Here is a 17,070-nt window from a genome sequence, read left to right as displayed (position 1 = left end):
TACCTATAACTGATGAGAAATTTTAACAACCTAAGCATTCAACAGAAAAGGATTATTTTAGAAAATCACGTACCAAAAATGCAAGCATTATCAATATAATGAAGACACCAACACTGACAAATTCTACCTAACATTCTCTCCAGCTCTGTGGCACTTAATGCCTAGCATACCTATCCATATGTTTATTTTTATCATCTATTTATCCATCCTCCCTTTATCCTCTATAGCATTTCAGTTCTGTGAGGGCAGAGATTTTTTTTTCTTTGAGACAGGCTGTCGCTCCAGGGTGGAGTGCAGTGGCATGCTCACTGAGGCTCACCGCAGCCTCAACCTCCCAGGCCCAAGCGATCCTCCCACATCTACTTCCTAGGTAGCTAGAACCACAAGCAAATGCCACCACAGCTGGCTATTTTTTGAAGTTTTCGTAGCGACAGGGTCTCCCTATGTGTTCCAGACTGGTCTAGAACTCCTAGGCTCAAGTGATCCTCCCACCTCAGCCTCCCAAAGTGCTGGAATTACAGGTGTGAGTCACCACACCCAGCCATGAGGGCAGAGATTTTCACCTAGTTTTTTTCAGTGCTGAATTCTCAGTATCTGGAGCAAAGGTCCACAGCCGGGGCTGAGGACCAGTCTGTGGCCTGTTAGGAACTGGACCATACAGCAGGAGGTGAGCAGCGAGTCAGATCAGCAGCAGCATTAGGTTCTCATAGGAGCAAGAACGCTACTGTGAACTGTGCATGCAAGGGATCTAGATTGTACATTCTTTATGAGAATCTAATGCCTAATGATCTGAGTTAGAACAGCTTCATCCCAAAACCATTCCTTCTCCCCATCAGTGGAAAAACTGTCTTCCACAAAACCAGTCCCTCGTGTCAAAAAGGTTGAGGACTGCTGGTCTAGAGCAATGCCTAGCATATAGCAGATGTTCAATACACATTAGTTGAATTCACTGAATGAATACACAGTAACTGAAAAAAGATGTTGAACATACTACACCATTTGACTTGATGGTGTGGTAAGCTTGTGGGCAATACTGTTTTTATTTGAAATACTATCAACATTATCCAAAGTTTTGTTGGGTACATTTCTTCTACACATTTATACCTATACTGGCCTGTTTCTGAAGTCTTCAAATAAGGCACAGAAGCACTTCAAAATACATTAAATATATACATACTTGCTTAAATTTCTTTCCTTTGGAGTCTACTTTCTAGTTAAATCATATCCAGGGAAAATAATGTATGTTTATCAGAGAAGTTTCCCCTAACAATTCCTTCAAGTACTGTAATATTTTCTGGAAATGTTCTAACTAATCCACAAAACTGCTAGCTATGTTTTCTACCAAAACACAATGGATAAGCAGTTGAACTAACCATTATGGTCTAAACCAGAAGTTGTCAACATCTGACAAATGAACGGCTGTCATGACTTTGGGGAAGACAGTGCCTATGGTAAAGCTAAACATCCTACAGTACACAACCCCCATCACAAAAAATTATCAAGCCCAAAATTAACAGTACCAAGGCTGTGAAACCCTAGTCTAAATGAAAAGTTTAACCACACCAGTGAATGCACTGTCCTGCTACCACAGAGAAATGAAACCACTTTTTAAAAACAAAAGCTGAAATGCAACTGCAACAGTGCTTCTTTCATGGTCTTAAAAGCAATAACTGGGCCGGGCGCGGTGGCTCAAGCCTGTAATCCCAGCACTTTGGGAGGCCGAGACGGGTGGATCACGAGGTCAGGAGATCGAGACCATCCTGGCAAACACGGTGAAACCCCATCTCTACTAAAAAAAATACAAAAACCTAGCCGGGTGAGTTGGCGGGCGCCTGTAATCCCAGTTACTCGGGAGGCTGAGGCAGGAGAATGGCGTAAACCCGGGAGGCGGAGCTTGCAGTGAGCTGAGATCTGGCCACTGCACTCCAGCCCGGGCAACAGCGCGAGACTCCGTCTCAAAAAAAAAAAAAAAAAAAAAGCAATAACTGTCATGTATTTGTGAACATTAAAATATTATCATATTATTTATCTACAGCTGGGTGCCATGGCTCATGCCTGTAATTCCAGCACTCTGGGAGGCCAAGGTGGGTGGATCACTTGAGGTCAGGAGCTCGAGATCAGCCTGACCAACATGGTGAAACCCCATCTCTACTAAAAATACAAAAATCAGCTGGGTATGGTAGCATACACCTGTAGTCCCAGCTACTCAGGAGGCTGAAGCACGAGAATCACTTAAACCTGCAGAGGTTGCAGTGCACTGCAGAGGTTGCAGTAAGCCAAGATGGTCCCACTGCACTCCAGCCTAGGTGACAGAGCAAGACTCTGTCTCAAAAAATAAAAGAAACAAAATTATCTGCAGTAAACAAAGAGAGGAACCTTTGTTCAGAGATCTAGACATCTTCCCAAAAGAATAACTAAATGAATGAATGAAAAGATGATATTACAACATAAATGCAAATATCACCTCAACTACTACCACACCTAGCAGAATAGCTATTAAAGAAATGGGTGTATATGTGAGTATATGTGCACACATACATATACATGCCAATGATTATGTATGTGTAAGTGGAAAATAGAAGAAAACAGTGAATTTCTCATATTAAACATGAAAGCACTTATGGACCATAAGTATTTCTGCATGTCTTAAATTCCTTCACAAGTGAATGTTAGCATAAGAATAATTAATGAGATGTGTATTGTAATTCCATGAATGTCAACATGGTACATGGTGCTATCATAATTTTAAATGAAAACCAGGCCTTGGCTAAGACTGATACTTTTTCAAATAGGGTAAATGCGCGATTTTTGAAAGAAAAGAAGGGGTAGGATTGGTTTACAATTTATCATCAGAAAGTTGAGTCTTTGAAGAGGAACTTAGTTGTCCCAACAGTACATGATGCTGTCATAATTTTAAATGAAAACCAGGCCAGGTACAACGGCTCACTCCTATAATCCCAGTGCTTTGGGAAACTGAGACAAGAGGATCACTTGAGCTCAGGAGTTCAAGACCTGCCTGGGCAACATAGCAAGATCTTGTCTCTCCAAAAAAATAAAAAATTTTAAAAAATTAGCCAGGCAAGGTGGTGCGCCCCTGTAGTCCCAGCTACTCAGGAGGCTGAGGCAGGAGGATCACTTGAGCCCTGGAGATCAAGGCTGTAGTGAGCTAGGATCACACCACTGCACTCCAGCCTGGCCGACAGCAAGAACATTTTAAAAAACAAAACAAAACAAAAACAAAACAAAAAACAAATAAATGAAAACCAATTGAAATGACGATCCTAGTGAAAAATAAATAGTTTCTGATAGATACTACCCGTGAGTCAATGACTTTGCTTCCATTAAATCTCACTGCAATTATTAATTTATAAATTTTCATTCAGGACTGAAAGATTATCTGAATCTTGCAACTTTAAATACATGTCTGCAATTCAGCTAACAGAGGGAACATGGAAACCTATCACTATAAAGAGAATGGCTCTAGAGTTATCTAAAAAGGCTCAAAAAACCTTTATCATACTGGTTTCAGTTCATATTTAATAAATGCAAAATGCTTATTAGGTATCTCAACATAAACATTTGAAAACATTCCTGTAATAATAAAATGAATTCAAAAACTCAAAACAAAAAACCGTAATTTTGGGGGGAGAAAAATTAAAGTGATGAATTGAAAAAAGGGGAGCCTTACTAATAACATTTCACTTTAAAACCTGTTTTTTGATCCAGATTATACAGTAAAAGAACAGAACTGAATCAGGTTACCCATTCCTGAATATAGCAAGTTCAAAGTGAGCCTTATGATTTAGCTGTACAGAAAACATGTGTAAGAGGGTCACAGAACATCTCTGCATTGACCTTTATACATAAATCAAAGACACCTAACTAACTTAGGCTCACAGTTTAAAATTTAAGAAAAAGACAGATAAACATTTTCAAAAGAAAATACACTTTCTCTGACAACATAATACTTAAGGATATATACACACATATTATAGAATGCCCAGCTGTGATAGAGATAGGCACAAAGGAAGTAGTTATAATTTCTTAGCATAACTGAATTTCTTTAGAAGCCCCGATTCAAACAATAAATGAACTCCATAATACCAAAAAAGCCTGAAAAGGTATAAAATTCAAGAAATATATAATGTTATATGCCAACTTTATACATTTTCCTATATAATGAAGCATGTCCCTCCATTACAAATATATGAATACCATTTGGCTCTAGGAACAGAAGCATTTCCTCACTTCTTGGTTCTTTGACCTTTCTGCTGCCTCTACCCCTATTTTTCCCGTTCCTATTCCACTCTAGCTAAGCACTACTTTTTAGTCACCACCAAAAAAAAACCTAACAAAGATAAATCTTTTTTTGTTTCTTTGGCTTAGAGTCTGATGTTCAATTTGATATTCATTTCCTTTAGGTAAGCGTCCAAGAACAAGTTTTAGGTATATTCCAAGACTAGAATCAAAGTTATCTTCTTGCTTTTGCTAGGAAATTCTATCAAACCAGGGATAAGAAACCCTAATAGTGGTAATATCTCCACTAAGCAACACCTTTGGCTGCTATTGGACATTGTGCCACCACACACATTACCTTACATAAATTTCTCTTCTTTTTCATGACCCCTCCTACTCCTTGTTCTTGTCTCCTCCCTTTCCTCTTCTTCACCTTGTATCTTACACTAATAAGACCAATAACAAAAAGCAAGCAGTACTAGAGGGATCCAGGAAGTTGCCTTTCCTTTGACAAGATCATACAGCCCCAAAAAGCAAAAGAGAAAATAACAAATTAAACTCTAAAATACTATACTTACTGCTTACATGTCAAGATTTCTAAAAGGTAAAGACTAGGAAATTAACAACAAATGACTGGTTGATAAGTATCAAATTATGTTACCTTGAGAAAGCTGCATCAAGTGAATATGTAAACTGCCAGGGATAACAGGTTCAGGAAGTTCTTGAAGAAAAAATCTAAGAAGGCTAATAGCTGAGGGAACATCTGCTTCCTTAACCAAATCCACCTCTTCTCCGCTGTCGTATCTCTGCCGAAGCCACTCCACGGTCTCAGCATTTCCATTGACTTGAAAAAGTCCTTGTTGCTCCAGACCTCCTACATTAGTTCAAGGCAATCATTCAATAAGCTGCAAAGTCAACTGCTTGACCATATATATTCATTCTCCTATTAACTTAAAATACTCATACTTTTGGAAAGCCTTTCTTGGCTCCCATGACTTGACTAAAAACCTTCAAATTATACATCTAGAAACATACTATCTCTGTTCTAAGGGATATTCCATTTTACCCCACCCCTTATATCCATTAAAAATATTCCTATCACCCCCACTAAAACTTGTTCTAGGCTGGGCAACTGTCATTTCTAAGTATATGAATTTAAGTAAAAATCACACTAAAATATTAAAAAGAATTTCTAGTTTTTCCTGTTTTGGACATTTCATACAAAAAAAAAAAAATTAAAAATCCAAGGTCAAAAAGGGGTAAGTTGTGTTTATTAAAACAAAAGCTAGCCCTCAAAGTAAGGAAATGTATACCATGTTCCTCAATATAGTCCACAACGTGGCGGACTATGAATGGAACCTCATTGTCTGGATGTCCTCCCTGCTGCAGCTCATCAAGTGGAATTCCAAATATTTTGTTAGCAAGAACGGAGTTGCAGTTACTCAAGGAAGGGGAGGAGCTCTTCCTCATATCTTTTTTGCAGCCAGAAATCAAAGCTGTCTTTTCTGCCAAATGAAAGACAAAAAAAAAAAAAGACTATAATGATTAACAGGTGGCAATATGACTAGATACATTAAAGAAAAATGCTTTACACCTGAATGTGTTCTCATCTATTTAAATATGTTCCAGTTAGCAGGCCCATAGTGTGTTCTACAGATGAAGTTCAGTACAATTATCTAAATATATTCCCTATTACAAAGAGTTAGTGCTGAATGTTCCCTTTAGTGCTTGCATACTTATCAAACAATAGCAAAGTTAATCATCAAAGATATAGCAAGAAGCACTAATGTCCCAAAGACAAATTAAGGACCAAATTTGGCTCCAAGAAAACCTTTACTAAACAAGCTTATTAATGACACAGGTAAATCCAAACCCATTCTGGACTGTGCCATATAAAGCTCATCTAACCCCTCAATTCATAAGTCCAAACGGGAGAGAATCCTTTTTAGAAAGTGATGATCTAATAACCACTTTTTATAAATGATGGGCTAATAAGAACAAGATTAATGAGTTCTTATTTCTACATGATAGAGCAGCTGTAATATATATATATATATTTTTTGAGATGGAGTGGAGTCTCACTCTATTGCCCAGGCTGGAGTACAGTGGCCTGATCTCGACTCACTGCAAGCTCCACCTCCTGGGTTCATGCCATTCTCCTGCCTCAGCCTCCAGAGTAACTGGGACTACAGGCGTCTGCCACCACACCTGGCTAATTTTTTTGTATTTGTAGTAGAGACAGGGTTTCACCGTGTTAGCCAGGATGGTCTCCATCTCCTGATCTCGTGATCTGCCCGTCTCGGCCTCCCAAAGTGCTGGGATTACAGGCGCCCAGCCTGTAATACATTTTTGTAAAAAAGAAATTTTTCATTTCTCAACATCAACTTTCAATAAGAGATGTCCTCTTATCAACACTGTTATTTCATTTTTTGACACGGAGTTTCACTCTTTTTGCCCAGGTTGGAATGCAATAGTGCAATTTCAACTCACTGCAACCTCCACCTCCTGGGTTCAGGCAATTCTCCTGCCTCAGCCTCCCATGTAGCTGGGATTACAGGTGTGCGCCACCACGCCCGGCTAATTTTGCATTTTTAGTAGAGACAAGTTTCACCATGTTGGCCGGGCTGGTCTTGAACTCCTGACCTTAGGTGATCTGCCCACCTCAGCCTCCCAAAGCACTGGGATTATAGGCACACATCGTCGCACCTGGACTTAATAGTGTTATTTCATAATTATCCATAATAAAAAGTTTCAGAACCATCTAGTTCAGAAGAAACAGTTATTTGTCCTAATTTTGTAGGAATTGTGATCAGTAAAGAAGTGGGAGAAAACAATGTCTCAGATGGCCATTTCCAGTATCTGACACATAAGAGAACAAGTAATCCCAAGAAAAATTTATTTTCTAAAATAAACACATTACACATTTATTACTTTATGTAGGAAAAGAGTATTTGTAAAAGAAAGAAAAACTCAAAGGTTGATAATGAACAACATGACACCAGCTGGTCTTTTTTCCATCACCCCAGAAAAACAATTTCTTTCACACTGCAAGAGAAAGATAGCAAATCACAAAGATAAGTCTACTAAAATTCATAAGTTTACAAAAATAAGGTCCACTGGATCAAGTGTATACCCACTGGATCAAGAATGTCACAACATGACTAGGAAACAATGCAGCCAACTTAAAAGAAAAGAAAAAATTAACTTAAGATAGCAAAATACCATACATTTACATAGTCTCAAACAAGCAACATCCATTCTTCGACGTATCTGGTGCCAGCTAAGAACTATAAAACCTCACGTTAAATCAAATAGCAGCCACAGGGGCAAGTTTCAAAACCTCTATGGATTTATAGAGCAGGAGATAGTTATCATTTTGAAAACTTACCTTTCAGGACTTAAATACCTAAGTTTAAAAAATGGCTTCTGCACCAGCTACCCTCACTGAGCAAGCATTCTTTTGTCATTTATGGCTGTTTGAGATTATGGCAGAAGATCAGCCTGTAGTTCCTCATTGAAGAAATGCAGAACTCGATCAGTACTTCAGCAGTTAATCTACAAGATAAAAACAATTACTTCAATTTCCCACATCTTTAACTGTCAGAAGAGACTATTAATAGAAGCAGCAGTAAAGTCCTCTTAAGACATTACCTATATTGAAAGTTATTCTTCTGTCTGAAAAATGTATTTGTAACCTAAAGGCAATACCTTGCAAAGGTTACAGATGATGATGGAAAACTGGAGAAGAATCTTTCTGCTGAAGATAAATAAATAAACGAATTGCAAAGGAGGATGTGACAGGACACATCTTCAAGGACTACACCATTCAAATAATCCATTTTCCTCAATTATGTGCAGACACCCTACCCCATCCCATTCCTTACTCATTTCCTCACATACTGAGAACTAAACATGGAAGTATTTTCAAAAGATCAAAGAATCAAAGATATGATTTAAGCTTGCTATTATACTTAAGTACTTTCTTCCTTTTTTGTATACAACATAGTGGTTGTCTGAGTTCCCTAATTTAGAGAAGCAATAGCATATGTTGGAAAAGAGCAAAAAGAACAGACCCAGAAAGGTTTAGATTCAAATACTAACTCCATCATTTTGTAGATACATGATGGTGAACAACTTCCATGTCTCTGAGCCTAGGTTTCTTTATATAAAATAAGAAACTACCTGTACAGGCCAGGTGCATTGGCTCATGGCTATAATCCCAGCACTTTGAAAGGCCAAGGTGGGAAGATCACTTGAGCCCAGGAGTCTGAGACCAGCCTGGGCAATACAGTGAGACCCCATCTCTACAAAAAAAATTTAGATATTAGCCAGGTATAGTATTGCCTGTAGTCCCAGCTACTTGGAAGGTTGAGGTGGGAGGATCACTTCTGCCAGGAGGTGGAGGCTGCAATGGCCTGTGTTTGCACCACTGCACTCCAGCCTGGGCAACAAAGTGAGACCCTGTTTCAAAAAAAAAAAAAAAAGAATAATACCTGTACAGCTGTTAAGTTTAACTGAGATAACAAGAGAACTAGTCTCCTCTCTCTTCTTTGCATAATGCTAAAAGACCAGCAATTAGACTAGGGAGAGAGAGGGGAACTTGTTTGGTAAAGTGTTTAATACTTAATCTCATCATCCTCTGTGAATTCTAATGGTATTATTATCCTCTGTGAATTCTAGTCATCTATTAACAAATCTTTTAATAAGCTCAGTAAACTACACTGCAGGACTCTGACCAAGAAACTTCAGGTAAGCAGAAGAGTAATATCAATCAGTGTGGTTTTCAAAGAAGTGTTATTAGTAACATACACCTCCAGGAGGAACATTAAAAACTAAAGGTAAGGAAAACCATATTCCCACAACAAATCTTTTAGTGGATAATTACTTGCAAAACATCCTGAAATGCTTGCTAAAACATGTAGTTAATCTACCTATCTATCCATTTGAAAACAACTTCAAAGTTAACTTCAGAGATAAGGTATTTAACAGACTTACATTAAAAGTCAAGCTGACACCCTCATGACATAAAGGGGGATGAAAACTCACTACAAAAGTCTGTCAGGGAGCAAGTTCTATACATCACTAAAATGGCTACTCAGTGTTTCGAATGCCTTGTTAATGAAACCAAGAACCTATTTTCTTTCTTCTTTTTTTTTTTTTTTTTTTTTTGAGACAGGGTCTCACTCTGTCACCCAGGCTGGAGTGCAGTGGTGCAATTATGGCTCACTGCAGCCTCAAACTCCTGGACCCAAGCAATCTCCTGCCTCAATCTCCCAAATTGCTGGGCCTACAGGCACACACCACCACGCCCAGCTGTATTTTTAGTAGAGAGGAAGTCTTCTGTTTCCCATGCTGGTCTCAAACTCCTGGCCTCAAGGAATCTCTCCCACCTTGCTGGGATTACAGGCATTAAGCCACTGCTCCCAGTCAGGAGCCTGTTATCTCATCTCATGTCCTCTACTACCCCCAACCTCTAACTGGACAACCTGAAAGCACATTTTCCTAAGTTGAGGCTAGGTAGGAATCTATGAATTCATCAGTAAAAATTTACCCTCAACAGTAGGAAAACAATCGAAGGCATCAATCTTTCTGACAACTAGCTTCTCCCTCTCCTGAGGATGATGATGGATATAGCAGCAACAAACATTAAATGAGCAGTTATTATATGCCAGGCAGTTTCATGAACTTTACATGTATTAAGGTATTCTTTAACCCTTAGACATTGCAGAGGCTCACCAATTTACTCACAGTCCACCCAAATAATAAGGGTCAGAGGCAGAATATGAAACCAGAGAATGTGATTCTCAAAGTTCTTGAGTTCTTAATCACTATACTATCTTTCCACATAAATTATCACAATTTATAGTATGATAGAATGTCATAATCTGGTGCTCAAACTGGCCACAGTCTTTTTTCTTTTTTTTGAGACAGGCTGGAGTGCAGTGGCGTGATCACAGCTCACTGCAGCCTCAACCTCCCGGGCCTACGTGATCCTCCTACCTCAGCCTCGAGTAGCTAGGACTACAGGCATGGGCCACCACACCCAGCTAATTTTTATAATTTTTGTAAAAATGAGGTTTCACCACATTGCCCAGGCTGGTCTTGAACTCCTGGGCTCAGGCAATCTACCCACCTCAGCCTCCCAAGGTCCCGGGATTACAGGCATGATCCACCATGCCTGGCCTTATAGTCTTACATACATTTTAGGTCATCACTTATTTCTAGCTTGCGAACAGGTACTTCCAGAGGGCAGGCCTATGGTCTAAGCCCCAGCAGCTAATCTTTCACTTGGGACTTGTATCTAGAGCACACTGCTAAGAACTCTCAGACTGGAGAGTGGCCCAAGGTAACATTTCTGCAAACTGCAAAGTAGTTGACATTATTTAGTCCTGTTTCCTACCCCCTTTCAGAGCTTAAATCATGTAAACACTCCCTTCACATCTGTGGTGGGTTGAATAGTGTTTCCTGCAAACCTCATGTCCACCCAGAACCTCATAATGTGACTTTATCTGGAAATAAGGTCTTTGCAGGTATAATTAGTTAAGGATCTCAAGAGGAAATCATCCTAGATTTAGGGCAGGCCCTAAATCCAATGACTCGTGTCCTTATAAGAAGAGGACAAGATACACAGAGACACACAGAGAGAAAGAAGAGCATGTGAAGACAGAGAGAAACTGGAGTTATGCTGCCAGAAGCCAAGAAATGCCAGGAATCACCAGAAGCTGGAAGAGGCAAAGAAAGATTCTCCCCTAGAATCTGCCCTGTGGACACTTCGTTTTGGGCTTCTACCCTCCTGAACTGTGAGAGAAAACTTCCTATTATTTTAGAGCCACCTAGTTTGTAGTAATTTGTCATGAAAGTCCTAGAAAATGAATGCAACACCTAAACTACAATATTACATTCTAAAAAAGAAAAAGGAAAACAGCAGCAGGCACCATACGAAAATATCCCAAAGAACTCTAATAAAATGTCCTAGCAGATAGAATCAATAAAATGCAAAGAAAGCAGTTCAATAAAAGGACTGACACAAGAGAATACAATGTGTGGACTTGAAAAATAACCAAGTATTTCCAAAAGCATACTGTTATAAATCCAAACAGCAAAATTATACACACACACACACACACACACACACACACACACACACACACATATACATATATATAAGAGAGAGAAAGGAGAGAGAGAGGGTTTTTTGGTTTTTTCTTTTTTTTTTTTTTTTTTTTGAGACTGAGTCTGGCTTTGTCGCCCAGGCTGGAGTGCAGTGGCGGGATCTCAGCTCACTGCAAGCTCCGCCTCCCGGGTTTACGCCATTCTCCTGCCTCAGCCTCCAGAGTAGCTGGGACCACAGGCGCTCGCCACTTCGCCCGGCTAGTTTTTTGTATTTTTTTAGTAGAGATGGGGTTTCACCGTGTTAGCCAGGATGGTCTCGATCTCCTGACCTCGTGATCCGCCCGTCTCGGCCTCCCAAAGTGCTGGGATTACAGGCTTGAGCCACCGCGCCCGGCCGGTTTTTTGTTTCTTTTGAGATAGAGTCTTACTCTGTCACCCAGGATGGAGTGCAGCGACACGATCTCAGCTCACTGCAACCTTTGTCTCCTGGGCTCAAGCAATTCTCATGCCTCAGCCTCCTGAGTAGCAGAGATTATAGGCACGTGACACCATGCACAGCTAATTTTTTTGTATTTTTTGGTAAAGATGGGGTTTCGCCATGTTGGCCAGGCTGGTATCGAATTCCTGACCTCAGGTGATCTGCACACCTCGGCATTACAGGCATGAGCCACCACTCCCAGCCCCAAACAGCAAAATTATTTTAAATACAAGTGACAGTTGCCTAGCATGGTGTTGTTGACGAGGAATAGGAAATGACATTGAATTTTACATCATATACCTCACCATGAGATAACGGTGATTACAAAGCTCTATATATATACACATATATATACATATATATTTTCTTTGAGTCGAGGTCTCACCCTGTTGCCCAGGCTGGAGTACAGTGGCCCAATCATGGCTCAGTGCAGCCTCAAACTCCTGGGCTCAAGCAAACCTCCCATCTCAGCCTCCTAAATCACTGGGATTACAGGCATGAGCCACTACTCCTGGCCCAGAAACCATGCAATTAAACACCAATTATCAACAAAGTTGGGTAACATTCAAGCAAGCGTACCTTCATACACCAGCTATCAACCTAAGTTCCACAGGGACTCAAGGTACTTTTGCATTCCATTCAATTTCATTTACATATGCAAATATACACATACATAATACCAGCAAACATACCCCTTTTTCACCCCATGGGCTGAAAAATTTAATATTGTTGAAATATCCATACAAACCAAAGTGGTCTACAGAGTCAATGCACTCCCCATCAAAATTCCAACAACATTCTTCAAAGAAACAGAAAAAACAACCCTAAATTTTGTACAAAAACATAAAAACCCTGATTAACACAAACAATCCTGAAGAAAATGAACAGAGCTGGAGGCATCACACTAGCCAACTTCCAAATATACTACAGAGCTATATTAACCAAAACAGCATCTACAATCAACTGATTTTTGACAAATGAAACATACCTTTCTTGATTAACACAAACAATCCTGAAGAAAATGAACAGAGCTGGAGGCATCACACTAGCCAACTTCCAAATATACTACAGAGCTATATTAACCAAAACAGCATCTACAATCAACTGATTTTTGACAAATGAAACATACCTTTCTTAACAGCACAGAATCTTTACACTTTAAATATCTACTAAAATCAGTAGTGGGGACCTTTAAAAAGGGGTAGAGCACCAATATCAATACTATAGATAATAACAGCAGACAGTATTTGCCTGTTTCCCCTTTCACTATGATTATAAGTTTCCTGGGGCCTACCCAACCATGCAGAACTGTGAAACAATTAAACCTCTTTTCTTTATTCTGGCAGTTCTTTATAGCAGTGGGAGAATGGACTAACACAATCAGGAAAATACCAAATCAATTAAATCTGTTATTAAGTTCATAGTCACTTTGCCATTAAGTAATTTATCAGATACAAAGTATAACTAACACAGAATTCAGGACTAGAAAGTTTTTAAATTAAAGAGGGCTCTATTGCTCAAAAGGGTGGGAATTTCACTGCCTTAAAAAATAAAACCAAAAAAAGAGTATAACCTATTTCTTGCAATAATGTGGGAAATATTAATATACCTATTCCTAAGAATCTGTTCATCTATGTGCACTTTAACATATTACTTGAAGGAACAATCCTCCATGGTGATTCCACAAAAGTACAAGGAAAATGGAATCAAGCATATTTTGTAGGACTACAGTTGTCAAATTGTGGTACTAGATATAGCACATATATTTCACAGGTTACAATCACTATACCTAACACATTTCACCCATAGATGGCTCATTATTCCTCTCTTATTCAAAGTATTCAGATAAAAAGTGGTTACTCCTGGAGATAATCTATTGGTAAACAGCTTGGCTAATTTTGAGAAACTCTCAAAAGGGTTTCATGGACACAGTCAATTATCTTATAACCTCCAATCATGATGTCAAGCTATTCAAATCAGAACAAAAGTAACAAAGTCCCATAAACGGATAAAAATCACTTGTGACTAAATCCTCTCATCTATCTAACTGATCTCCTTATTCTAAAATCGAATCGACATTCCCCCTGCATAAATAAATCATCTACACTAGAGTTTTTTAGAAAGGGTCCATCATTGGCTGATCCTTGAGGAAGAGCTAATTTAGCAGATACTCACTTTGACTTAATAGAAAATCATGCAGATTAGTGGGCCAGTGACTTTGGAGTGCATTTGGGAAAGGGAACCTGTTGGCAGCCATCTTGCTCTAGCTCATTACAAGCTTCTTTTTTTTTTGGGGGGGGGGGCAGGGACAGAGTCTTACTCTGTCATCAAGCTGAAGTGGAGTGCAGTAGTGCAATCTCGGCTCACTGCAACCTCCACCTCCCGGGTTCAAGTGATTCTCCTGCCTCAGCCTCCAGAGTAGCTGGGACTACAGGTGCCCGCCACCCACGCCCGGCTAATTTCACCATGTTGGCCAGGATGGTCTCCATCTTTTGACTTCGTGATCCGGCCGCCTCGGCCTCCCAAAGTGCTGGGATTACAGGCATGAGCCACTGCGCCCAGCCCACAAGCTAATTCTTTACTCAGGAGACAAGCATTTAAAGTGTCACCTTTCCTCATACCTTCCTAAGTAGGATTAAACATTCCTCTACCACTCTTCTCTGTTTTTTAAATGCTGATGTGTGAACCATATACAACTCTAGAAATGACTACTGGCAGCTATTTCAAGAGGTAATCCTTGGGGAAGTTTCTTCAACTGTCTAAACACAGATACCTCATGGTCTCCCTGGCACTCCAAAGTCACTAGTCCACTAATTTGCATGATTTTCTATTAAGTCAAAGTGACTATTCACTAAATCAGCGCCTCCCCAAAGTATCAGCACAATGATGGACCCTTTCTAAAAAACACTATAACTTAGATGATATAAAATATGTAAAAAAGGTCCGGCGCAGTGGCTCACACCTGTAACCTCAGCACTTTGGGAGGCCAAGGCAGGTTGATCATTTGAGGTCAGAAGTTCGAGACCAGCCTGTTGAAACCCGTCTCTATTAAAAACACAAAAAAATTAACCGGGTGTGGTGGTACACACCTGTAGTCCCAGCTACTCAGGAGGCTGAGGGAAGAGAATCCCTTGAATCCAGAAGGTGGAGGCTTCAGTGAGCCGAGATTGCATCACTGCACTCCAGGCTGGGTGACAGAGCAAGACTCCATCTCAAATAAATAAAATATATGTATTAGATAATGCATGTTCTAGTCAGTTGTGTGTGCATATCATCTCAGTTTTGACAAATTTTGATTCTTCAAGACTCCTCCACTCTAGTAACCTTTCACCTTTTCTCCACAGAAAACATACACAGGCAAGGCCTACCAGACTGATAGGAGTAAGAAGACTAGCTTATCATTTTCATAGCTCGTTAATACAAAACTACAATACACTTCATTTTTTTCAGGTAAGGGGTATTATGAGTAATTCTACAATTTGGTCTAGCCAAATAGGTCTCCTGAGATTAAAACTTTTTTTTTTTTGCACAGACTTGTATAAAAACTGGAAAAAATAAATAAATAAATAAGGGAAGCTGGTACATGAACAAAAAAGCAGTGGTTAAACTTTGTTTCTATATCTTCCCCACTAGATTGTGAACTTTAACCATAAAATATGCAAAAAACGGCCAAGTGCTGTGGCTCACACCTATAATCCCAACACTTTGGGAGGCTGAGGTGGGCAGATCGCCAAAGGGCAGGAGTTCAAGACCAGCCTGGCCAACATGGTGAAACCCCATTTCTACTAAAAATACAAAATTAGGCTGGGCGCAGTGGCTTACGCCTATAATCCCAGCACTTTGAGAGGCCAATGTAGGCGGATCACCTGAGGTCAGGAATTCGAGACCAGCCTGGTCAACATGGTGAAACCCCATCTTTACAAAAAATACAAAAATTAGCCAGGCATGGGCCGGGTGCGGAGGCTCACGCCTGTAATCCCAGCACTTTGGGAGGCGGAGGCATAAAAGACTTGCAATATTTCCTTCTCTAGTAGAAATCTAGTAAATGTCATTATCTTGTCAGTGTACCACATTTTCCTCAACCTAGGTCTTTTATACTTGCTAGTTCACTGACCTGAAACACTCTCCCAAGCTTCCTCCTTCCCATAATCAGCTCAAGTCCCAGCCCTGGAGAGGCTTTCTTCAACCCACTCAATTTAATGGTCTCACCTATTAATTTATCTAGGCTGTAGCATTCCTTGGCTCCAAAATATTCATCACAAGTTTTTTGTTTTGTTTTTTGAGACAGGGTCTCACTCTGTCCCCCAGGCTGGAATATAATGGCACGACCATAGCTCACTGCAGCCTCAAACTCCTGGGCTCAAGCAATCCTCCTGCCTCAGCCCCCTGAGTAGCTGGGACTACAGGAGCATGCCACCATGTCTGGCCTTTTTTTTTTTTTGTAAAGAGAGTGTCCCTATGTTGCTCAGGCTGGCCTCAAACTCCTAAGCTCAAGTGATCCTCCACCCTTGGCCTCCCAAAGTGCTGGGATTATAGGTGTGAGCCACTGTGAGCCTTGCCTACCACAAGTTTTATTACATATTCATTTCGTGTTTGTTTAATGGCTGTTTCTACCAACAGAGTATAAGCTCACTACAAGTCCACCAGTGGGCTTTTTTTAAAAAATAGGTTTATTAATGTATAATTTACACACTAAAATTCACCAGATTCAAGTGTTCAATGACTTTTACTAAATTTACTGTTATGCAACCATTAGCCACATGACTACTTGGGTTTTGCTCCTCAATGTATTTCTGGCACTTAGGAGCTAAATAAATATCTGATTAATAATCTGACAATAAGTTATTCTCTTTGTTTGTTGTTTTTTTCTGGCAGGATCTCACTCCATCGCCCAGGCAGGAGTGCAGTGGCACAATCTCGGCTTCGCCGCAGCCCCGGCTTCACCACAATCTCGATTTCCCAGGGTCAAGATCCTCCCACCTCAGCCTCCCAAGTAGCTGGGACTACAAGCGTGCACCACCATGCCTGGCTAATTTTTGTGGTTTTTATGGAGACAGAGTTTCACCATGTGGCCCAGGCTGGTCTGGAACTCAGTCTTGAACTTAAGCGATCCACCTGTATCAGCCTCCCTAAGTGCTGGGATTACAGGTGTGAGCCACTACGCCCAGCTGACAATTCTTGTAAATTCAATACTACTATCTATTTAGTGTAATGTGTGAAATGAGTTGGTACATTAAAATAGC

At 40.0% G+C, this 17,070-nt stretch overlaps 1 protein-coding gene across 17 annotated transcripts in view; it reads right to left on the bottom strand.

Annotated features, from left to right (window-relative positions):
• FAM13B (family with sequence similarity 13 member B) overlaps positions 1 to 17,070 on the bottom strand; it is a 111,354-nt gene that overhangs the window by 70,177 nt on the left and 24,107 nt on the right. For all 17 annotated transcript variants that reach the window (XM_050795590.1, XM_050795591.1, XM_050795594.1 and 14 more), the window contains exons 2-4: positions 7,625 to 7,791; positions 5,550 to 5,741; positions 4,898 to 5,110 (exon numbers count right to left, since the gene is read on the bottom strand). In XM_050795590.1, the coding sequence (XP_050651547.1) occupies positions 4,898 to 5,110; positions 5,550 to 5,706 (370 nt within the window). In that variant the 5' untranslated portion in view covers positions 5,707 to 5,741; positions 7,625 to 7,791. The remainder of the gene's footprint in view (positions 1 to 4,897; positions 5,111 to 5,549; positions 5,742 to 7,624; positions 7,792 to 17,070) is intronic.

The sequence above is a fragment of the Macaca thibetana genome, chromosome 6 (assembly GCF_024542745.1).
Source record: "Macaca thibetana thibetana isolate TM-01 chromosome 6, ASM2454274v1, whole genome shotgun sequence".
Classification (NCBI taxonomy): Eukaryota; Metazoa; Chordata; class Mammalia; order Primates; family Cercopithecidae; genus Macaca; species Macaca thibetana.
This window is presented reverse-complemented; position numbering and strand designations above follow the sequence as displayed.